The sequence below is a fragment of the Teleopsis dalmanni genome, chromosome 1 (genome assembly GCF_002237135.1).
Source record: "Teleopsis dalmanni isolate 2A chromosome 1, ASM223713v2, whole genome shotgun sequence".
NCBI lineage: Eukaryota > Metazoa > Arthropoda > Insecta > Diptera > Diopsidae > Teleopsis > Teleopsis dalmanni.
The window spans coordinates 63650838-63660508 of NC_051846.1; the positions used below are offsets into that span (position 1 = coordinate 63650838).

At 30.5% G+C, this 9671-nt stretch overlaps 2 protein-coding genes across 2 annotated transcripts in view; one reads left to right on the top strand and one right to left on the bottom strand.

Moving 5' to 3' along the window:
- Nucleotides 1–1529: 1529 nt before the first annotated feature.
- On the bottom strand, nt 1530–2718 carry LOC119671362. The gene is made up of 2 exons (XM_038081951.1): nt 2540–2718; nt 1530–2468 (listed from the first exon to the last, which is right to left on the bottom strand). The coding sequence occupies exons 1-2, from the start codon at nt 2624–2626 to the stop codon at nt 1839–1841; spliced, it is 717 nt and encodes a 238-aa protein (XP_037937879.1). The 5' UTR covers nt 2627–2718; the 3' UTR covers nt 1530–1838.
- A 558-nt stretch (nt 2719–3276) lies between these two features.
- Nucleotides 3277–9671, top strand: part of LOC119671410 (MORN repeat-containing protein 5-like) — an 18787-nt gene continuing 12392 nt past the window's right edge. The window contains exon 1 of the mRNA XM_038082025.1: nt 3277–3753. Coding sequence (XP_037937953.1) covers nt 3405–3753 — 349 coding nt within the window. The 5' untranslated portion in view covers nt 3277–3404. The remainder of the gene's footprint in view (nt 3754–9671) is intronic.

Here is a 9671-nt window from a genome sequence, read left to right on the forward strand (position 1 = left end):
ATGATGTATTGGTAGCTTCCCAGCATACTTTACCGATACTTCGTGATTAATAAAAATAAATGTTCTGAGCCATTCAATAATTGGCAAAAACTAACTATAATTGTTTAACAGGCGTTAAGAAAGAAGAGCAATAAAATCTAGAATTTCTTCTTTAACAACAAAATACACTAACACGAGATAGATATATAATTACTATAACTTCCATGTGTGAAGTCGTACCCAATCATATTTGAGCTCTAATTAATATAATTTTCTTTAAAAATGCACTTACCCTACATAAATTCAAACATACAATGACAGATACAAACTTATAGATCTCTAATTTCAGAACAGAAATAAGGAATAAAAATATGTGTTTATGGTAGAAATGTTATTAAAGTTACTGATTCCCTAGTCTTTTATAATTTATTTATAATATTCTTAATATTATATGACTGAGCTAAGTCTTAGGTGGAAGAAATGAGTAAACTATACATCATACATTTTATTGTATATTACAGTAAAGAATCAAATGTAGGAAGGCAAGTGTATAGTTTATACTTGCTTAACAAGGAATATTTAAGAGTTATAGATTTTCTTGTATATAGAACTGCCGCTCAATGAATATTTCTTAAAGAAATAGAGACGTACTTGAACAACTATAAAACTTAATGTATGTCGATCTTTAAAAATATTTTCGAAGAAATGGATGAAATGGCTTCAAAGAAGTTTTACATACACATCATCATTACTGGATGCATCCACTATTTTCAAGTAAAATCGGAGTTGCTTCTTGTATGACATTCAGTTTCACTTTACAGCCCGCATACAAGTTACATGGTTGCTATAAGGACAACCTCTTCAAAGATTATTGGAAAAATTAGTTGTACTCCAAATATTGATTCGATTACTCAAATTTGATGAGGTTTTCCAATAACCAATCGCTTTATAGAAAATTATGAATACAAAATATTTATTCTCTTTAAACTCACTAAGTTTCAATTTTATGGTACTTATTTGATCAATAGTAAAACATTTCAATTTTCTTATATTCATACATACCATGTTCATACGAAAATTTCTGGGTTTTAACAATTAAAATAGTGTATACTATAAAAACATATATCTGGTAACAAATTCTGATATCCTGGATCCTGCATCAATTGAATTCCAGAAATTTTAGAAGTATTTTTGGAAATGAAGATGATCACAATGAAAAGGAACAAGTGTTCTCAAAAACAGAAATTTTAAATATAAAAAATTCATTGATGAATGGTTATTCATAAATCAAATCTGATATTGCTTGTTTATGAAAAGACAGTTCTCCATAAATATGATTACAAGTAATTGATTGTTATTGCTACAAATAAATAACGATATTATCAGTAAAATAATACCGAATAAGTCTTAGAAGATCAAATTCTCCATAGAAAAATTTTATTGTTCGACTTTGCCACAGCTATATTTTCTTATCTCCTGTTGCTATATCTGCTAATTTCTGATAAAAGCATGCAGTTGTACATTTGCGTATATTTATAAATACGTGCCTATTAGTATTATAGGTATAATTTTTTATTAATAAATTTTTTATCACCAAGTGATCGATGTACACATATAAGAAACTAACTGTCTTATATTAACGACCTGACACTGAATGTTAAAACTTAGTTATTAAATACCAGGATATTAAAATGTATTTCACCTAAAATAGTTTGAGTAAAAAATTGGTGAGGATTATAGCTATAGACCTAATTTTTCACTTCTTTATACATACAGTTATAAATACACTACTGTTACATAATAAAACTACGCTATACAAAAGAAATTCAATTCCTGTTATAAAATAATTTGTAAAAATGCTATGGCCTCTGACGCATTAGTGACTGATCATAAGAACCTACACTGTCAAAAATAGGTATGTCTTTTGCAATTCTAGTATTTAGTACAATATCGCTTATTCTGACATCTTCATCACAAATACTAGAAGACGAAATAGTGGACCAAGAGTGTTCATCCTCGTGTTTAACTCTAGTCATCGGCTTCTTATCGGCTTCACATGGGCATTCGTATTCAGGATTGATTATAGCCAATTCCATTCTATTTAATCTAAGTATTTTTTCACAGTCCTCCTCGTCAGGTATCACCAACTCCAAATCATCACTTACACGACATTGTTTTAAAATCGACTTAACTTCTCTGCGGTCACATACGAAACGATGAAAAGTTAAAGGTTGTTTTCTATTTACTATGAAACCAGTTTCGCGATTAAAAAATCCTTCACCAGCATCAATTGTATCATCAGGTAATATTTTTGCGTCTTCCGTTACTGTAAGTAAAGGGTTTGGTGCAATTGGTTGTGGACCATCAAGTAGTTCCCTGGGGTATAGGCGATTATTACGAGATAAATATTTCCAGTTACCAGTGATAATGTCATGCTTCCGAACATGGCAGTTGAAACGTAATCCATCTTCAAATTCCATTTCTTCAATCTTTATAAGGCGACCGAAATCAAATATTACCTTGAATTTCATTTTATAGGGAGCGGCAAGATAGTACTCACCAACACCGTGAAAGACACCCCTTCGAAAATGCCCTTGATAAGTGCTTCCATCTGGAAACGTATAATAACCATAACCATCCATGTCATTGGTAGCGGTATTATAAATGCCTTGATAGTAACTGCCTGTAATGAAACCTTTGTTTTGTTCCATTTTGCTGGAGAATTGGTAAATTTCCGATATTTATAATAAATTAGATACAAAATATATATATCGATGAAAGATTTAAAATTTTAATTTTTGTGTAATGATTTTTATAAGAGATAAATAAAATGAAATTCAGTGGTAATATGATATTATTTTTGTATTAATTCATTTTAAAAAACCTATGTTATTGATGAGTTCCAGAAATTATTTATCGGAAAAGACGACGACATTTGGCATTTGATTACATTATTGATGCATTTTCTTCTGAATAGGAGGTTGCGCATAATTTCTTGAATGAATTCAATAGTTCCATCTCTCAATTAGATATCTATTAGATATGAGATGTATTATTAAATACGCACATAAATTGTAAATGTTTTGCTTAGAATATGTGAGGAACAATGTGAAACAAAAGTTTAAGCTCTGTAATTGACCATTACTGATATATGCTATTAGTCCAGATATAAAATAAGGTTGACTTGGTAAACAAAAATGATCTTTTTCTTTCCAACCAATTTTCACATCATATTATCACTGAATTACATTTCATTCAAATTCATATATTGTATTAATTGTTATTAAGAACGTTGTATAAAAAATATGTATTTGTCTTATCAAAAATCGACAACATTTAGGAATTGAAATATTTTTTTTTTTTTGAATGTTTCCGTCTTATTTAATTTATTTTAAATATTTGTCGCTAAACAACTCATAGCCAAAATGAACGAAAACCGAAGTTTCATCACCGGCAGTTACTATGAAGGTATTTACAATACCACTACTAATAATATGGAATATTATGGACGTTACACATTCCCAGATGGAAGTACTTACCTAGGGTATTTTCATAGGGGCGTCTTTCACGGTTCTGGAATATTCGAACTATCCGCTCCCTATAAAATAAAATTCAAGGTAATATTTGATTTAGGTCGCCTTGTAAACGTTGAAAAATTTGTATTTCCCGATGGATTGTGTTTTAAGCGCAATATTAAGAAATGCGGCGTTGCCCTCAATGACTGGGCATATTTAACTCGTAGTAATCGTCTATACCCTAGTGAATTACTTACAGGTGCACAACCGGTTGGACCTAATTCTTTACTTACATTAACAGAAGATCCAGAAATAATACCTGATGAAAAAATTGATGCTGGTGAAGGATTTTATAATCCACAATCTCGTTTTATAGTAGATAGAAAAACACCTTTAGTTCATAACCGCTTCGTATGTGACCCTAAAGAAGTAAAGTGGATTGAAAAACAGTGTCGTGTAAGTGATGATTTGGAGTTGGTACTACCTGATGAGGAGGACTGTGAAAAAATACTTAGATTAAATAGAAGGGAACTGGCTATAATCAATTCGGAATATGAATGCCCATGTGAAGCCGATAAGAAGCCGATGACTAGAGTTAAACACGAGGATGAACACTCTTGGTCTACTATTTCGCCTTCTAGTATTTGTGATGAAGATGTCAGAATTAGTGATATTATGTCGAAATCTAAGTTTAGACAATTCATGAGCAAGTTCAGTGTTATGGATGTTAGTAGCCATTCATTAATAGATCAGTTAATGTAGTAGACAATTATATATTAAAATCTATTTTGTAATGGACATTGAATATATTTTATAAAAAAACAAATTTATATTGATAATAAATGGAGCAAAATTTCTTACTATTTTTACTAACCATTTTCATCACATAGTATCGGTATTCACAAATTTTTCCTTTCTCCTATATTTAAATTCTAAGAAAATTTATATCTTGCGTTTGCAGTGAGCTGTCAGTTAGAAGCAGAGCGAGAACTATTACAACAGATTTTAGATGTATGTATTAAAAAGTTGTATGAATCTGTACTATCTTCTCTGGTCTCCAATTCCAGGGGCTTGTATTATTGATTGTTTATTCACATTTATATGCTTATGAGGATTAGAATTTTACACTCGAAAACACTAAGTATTTAATTAATTTCTTCCCCTTCATAGCACAGTGTTGTTCATTTTTTACTAAAACATCAATATTTTAAAGTAACCGTGACGTCCTGAAATCATTATTCACCCTCAGCCGTTTCTATTGAAATCTGTTACTTATAGATATCTAAATGGAAATGTTGAAAATACAATTTCATTGATATGTTGGTTTCATTGCATTAGCGATGACATATTTCAACAATATCTGAACGAGTCAGTATTTCAATATCTATCAACATATATATCAATGTGTATATCAATATCAATATCAATATTTATATTTTGAGCCTTGGCAACACTGATTGTTATCAGATGTCGTCTGACGTTTCCACACATACGAAAGTTTGACATTATTTAACATAACCTACCTTAGACTTTTTGTCAAAAGAACGTTATTTGTGTTATTACAGTGATTATTTACAATGTAAATTGAGTGTTTGCTAAAAAATGAAATTAATGTGAGAAAGTTTTCGTGCGATGATTTATTATGACTTTCTACGTAACTTATCAACACAAGAGTATATCAATCAACTTACTTCCACATTTGGCGATGGAGCTCCATCCTTTGCCACTGTGAAACGCTGGAATTTGTATAATGATTTTAATCGTGGCCGCAGTTCGTTCATTGAAGAAATTCGTCAGTCAGTGAAGGTCGTCCAAAATCAGTTGTTCAGTTGTTGTGCCAAAAAACATTGATGCTGTGCAAAAACTGAAAACGAAAGTAGCATACTCAATCAAGACAATGGGAGTGATCAATCATTTCGTCTAACAACCGTCTATTTGAACATTCAAAAATGAACTTAATGGGTTATCAAGTTGATGACCTGATTTCGTACTGATTTCGGTTCCGATTTGGCATCCAATGATTTCTTTTTGTTCCGGAACGTCAAGAATAAATTGCGTTGACAACGATTTTTGTGGACAACGGCGAAAGAAGCCGTTGTGTTGTTTTCACATCATTATATTTTAATGTACATATCTATTAACCATTATATATTAACACAAACGCTCTAAATAAGAACAACTACATATTCTTTACTAGTATATTGTTTAAGAAATTCAGTTAGCTAGTCACAATTTTTGGTATCCTGGTATTCAATTATCGAATTTTAATAGTCTATTTCTACTTTCTAATTAGCAACTATTGCCCTGATCATGAAAAAGAATAAAACATACTATTGATAAACTATACTCGTTTGTATGTGTGAAATTATATTTTTAAATTTAAGGACTGCTGAAGTAAATCCAAGTTTTAACTGTCAAGTTTTAAGTCCATTATAATATAGTAAATTAGATAAGCCCCCAGCCATTATAGAGTAAAAGTGCGTAATAGCACTAACTCAAGAAGAAGAAGAAGAAGAATATAGTTAATGTTTACTATATTTCTATTTACATATGAATGTATTTTTTCTTTTGTTAAAATATTTAATTTAATATTTGTGCGTAATGGGAAAAAAAATATTCCAACGCTATTCGAAACTGTTCTTTACTTTAAAGTTTTATTCCTGGAATATCTTGTGAAAATAGGAATATCAGTACATTGTACGCCAAGGTGCAATATGAGTTCCCAAATAGCATGGGCAGAAATGCATTTAGCACTAGTTACGTTATTTTGAAAGAATGGAACCTAATATATTTAATAAAACATGAAATTCATGAATAGAATCAAGACTTTAAGAGTGGCCATTACAACAAAATGGGGTTATCTTGTGTATTTAAGCTGTTTGGCTGTATGGCTGTACGTTTAAAAGTCATTTAAGTAATGATGCCAAATTGTTAACTATGTTTCAAATTATGTATTTATATATGTATGACTGTTTCTGTGTAGAATTATATATCCTTCCGAGCAAGTCAACAATCAGAACATATTTTACCCCTGTTGTAACCATTGTAAAATGACGTTGAGCACATTGTTATCACTTGCAGTAAAGTATCTACATATGTAGATATACTGAACATGTCCTTATGTATACGTGTATGTAGATATAAATATTGAAGAAATCGATTAATCTTAGAAATAAAGAACAAAACATTTGTCAATCCTAATGTAATTTATTTCAGGAAAATATAACAGTCGATATATATTATATATATATATATACATATATTTTTTTTTTTTTTTTTGCAGTAGGTGGAAAGCTTCGAAAGCCACAGTGTGAGACTTGAACCCACTAAAACCACCTCTTAGGAATGAATGAAGAAGATTTCCACAGCAATGTGGAAACTTCATTCCAGTAATCATGGGACAGAGGAATGAGAAAATAGACTTAATACCTAGTGAACTAGATTCATCTAAGTCAGAAAGCAAGGGCATAAACTAGGTAGGATGGATGATATAGAAGGGGGAGGGGTTACGGCTAACTAGCGGGGATGGAATCAACAATATACTTTGTGACTGGGGTCACGAAATCCGCGGTTATATAAGAGGATAGTGGAGAGGTTACGGTCCACTTCGTCGAAGTAGTGAGTCAGGTATTGGGGGGGTTTATAGCGCAAAGCTAGAACAAAGTCTTCTGAGAGAGTGGAAGGAATGGAAACGTCGGGGGGAAGGTCATGGAGCCGGGTGAGATACCTACGGGCGAGTGACAGAAGATACTCTTCAACACGAGTGATCTTGGCATTGTTATAGAGAGTTGATATGGAAAAGTGTTTGCCATTAGGCTTGCGCTTATAATTAGTGCAATCGCGAAGAAGTTAATATATACATATATATATATACATATATGTATATTAAATATTAATAAAATATGTAGATACATACATATATATATCAAATTGTCTTAAATAAGAAATTTTTATTTTTTTATTACAAGAACAATAAATTCTCACATATTGTTTTGTTGACATTCACAACTCATCTTCGGTGCTATTTTTGATTCCTGCACTCTCTGCTCTGTTCTCTTAAAATCACAAACAAAACAGAAACTCTTTTTTACAATAAAAAACAAGTAACTCAGAAATAAGCAAATCAATTCCAATTACCGTTCAATATGTCCAACACTGTAAGTAAAGTCATTGTAAACATTTCTGCAATGAAAATAAGCAAGGAAAATAGTCAAAAATCGAACTTACCTTTAGCAACACCCCGCGAACCGCCATCCAAAAGTTGAAGTTAAAAAACCGTTGTTTTAATGAGCAATGCCGCAAAAGTGCCGGGAATAAGAAAAATTCAAGATCACCACCAGCTCTGCACTCCCCCCGTTGCATTTGCAAATAATGCACATAATAATCAGTTCTCGTTGGATGCGAAGAATGTTCAGTTATCTCGTGGAATTGATGCTAAGAAAAATTATTTCATAAAAACTTTTTTGGTGTTTTGTGAAATTAGTTTCAATGAATTAATCGGGAATTTTATTTAAAATTATTATTGGCGTGGTTAATAAATTGTGTAAATAATATACCGCGGTCTTGTTAGTGATTTAGGCTTAAGGATATTCAGTGAAATCCGTTGTGAAAAAGATTTTATATTTGAGAACAACAACTCCAGTGGACCATCAGGTCATGGAGATCATGGATGAAGTTCCATTACATAAAGAAGAAAGGAAGAGTTCATCTTTTCAGATGTGTTGTCTGGTTCAATTTTAATAAAAGAAATGTATTAAAAGTTATGAAATCTCGATTCAAAAGCAAGAGTGGTAAGTCCAGTAAAAATTATTCCGCTTAAACAGATTTTCCATAAAAACAGAAAAACATTATTTGAGTTACCATTTCTATTTAATATTTTTCAACTCAGTTTAATTTATAGTAAAAATTATAAAAAAAACTTAAGAAATATATTGTGTATCAAAGAGTCCAAATTAAAGACACTATAATCTCTAGAGTCTTATGACTAATTTATATATGAACCTATTTTATTCTAAGTAATTATGCATTTGTTGTGTCAAAATTATAAATATACAAAATAAAAATGTTACAAGCTGAATACTGACTAATTCAATGAAAAACACAATTTATCGATATCAGAAAGCACAGACCTTAGGAGTCCTATAAGGTACTGGTAAAGGTTATACCTAAAACATCGAACTAGAAAACTATTTTCATATTAGATATTAACAAAATATTATAATGAACAGAAAAATATGAATAAAAAATTGCTTTGTTTTTAATAAAACTTTTCTGAGAATTATAAGAAAGTTAAACTATTTTTCACAACAAATCACCATTCCAAATTAAAAACAATTCAACTGAGTTCGAGTCATTAAAAGAATACTCCTATATACTTAATACAAGTATTTACCAATAAACATTTAAATGCTTCATACCAACTTCTCCTTTGGCTTTGTAAAATGTAGAAACTTCAGCCTACGTATTATATGAGTCTAAGAGTCCTCTGCAGTCAACAAATATCAGCTCTAAACACATACCGTTTTTCTTATGAACATCTAACACAATTACTTTGGTGACAAAATATATCTTTAAAAGAGAGGTTTGTGCGACTAAATATTTATAATAATGTTAGTAACATAGTTATGACAGAAGCAATTCATGTTAGAGTTACTCACAGAAGAAATGATTGGGTCTGTTAAACAACTGCATTTATACTTCTGCCCTTTGTTACCCTTTTTCAGTTCCGTACTGAATTCAATATAAAATTTGCAATAAAAAGATATATTCAAAAGGAATAAATAAGTGCTTGGAAATCACATTTCAGTAAATGCAGAGCTATTGCTAATTCTTACAAAACACATTAAATGTAGAAATATGCAGTATACTTGGAAGTCATTAATAAGTTCACCATTCACCATACTTGGTAGAAAACAGTAGAAGAGAAGATTTGAATGTTCCTTAGACTCAACAACTGAAAAATATTTCTTCCACCTTAATCCAGATTATCTTTGTATATTGTGAAAATATTTTGAAACGGTTGATCCTCAATACAACATACAAATAACTAGTGCTTATGAAAGCTCAAAATGCTTAAATTTTGATCTTTTAGAAAGGAAAATAAAAACATCCTCAGTTTTCACATTTAGTAAGAATTAAGAATGAATATTTCTATAATTAGTTCACTATGAAATAAAA

Excerpts from the sequence above, each read along its gene's own strand:
- LOC119671362 (XM_038081951.1), bottom strand. The coding sequence starts at position 2,626 with ATGACATGGATGGTTATGGTTATTATACGTTTCCAGATGGAAGCACTT. Across the intron at positions 2,469-2,539 it reads GGGTGTCTTTCACGGTGTTG|ATTGAAGAAATGGAATTTGA; the intron begins GTGAGTACTATC and ends CGCCTTATAAAG.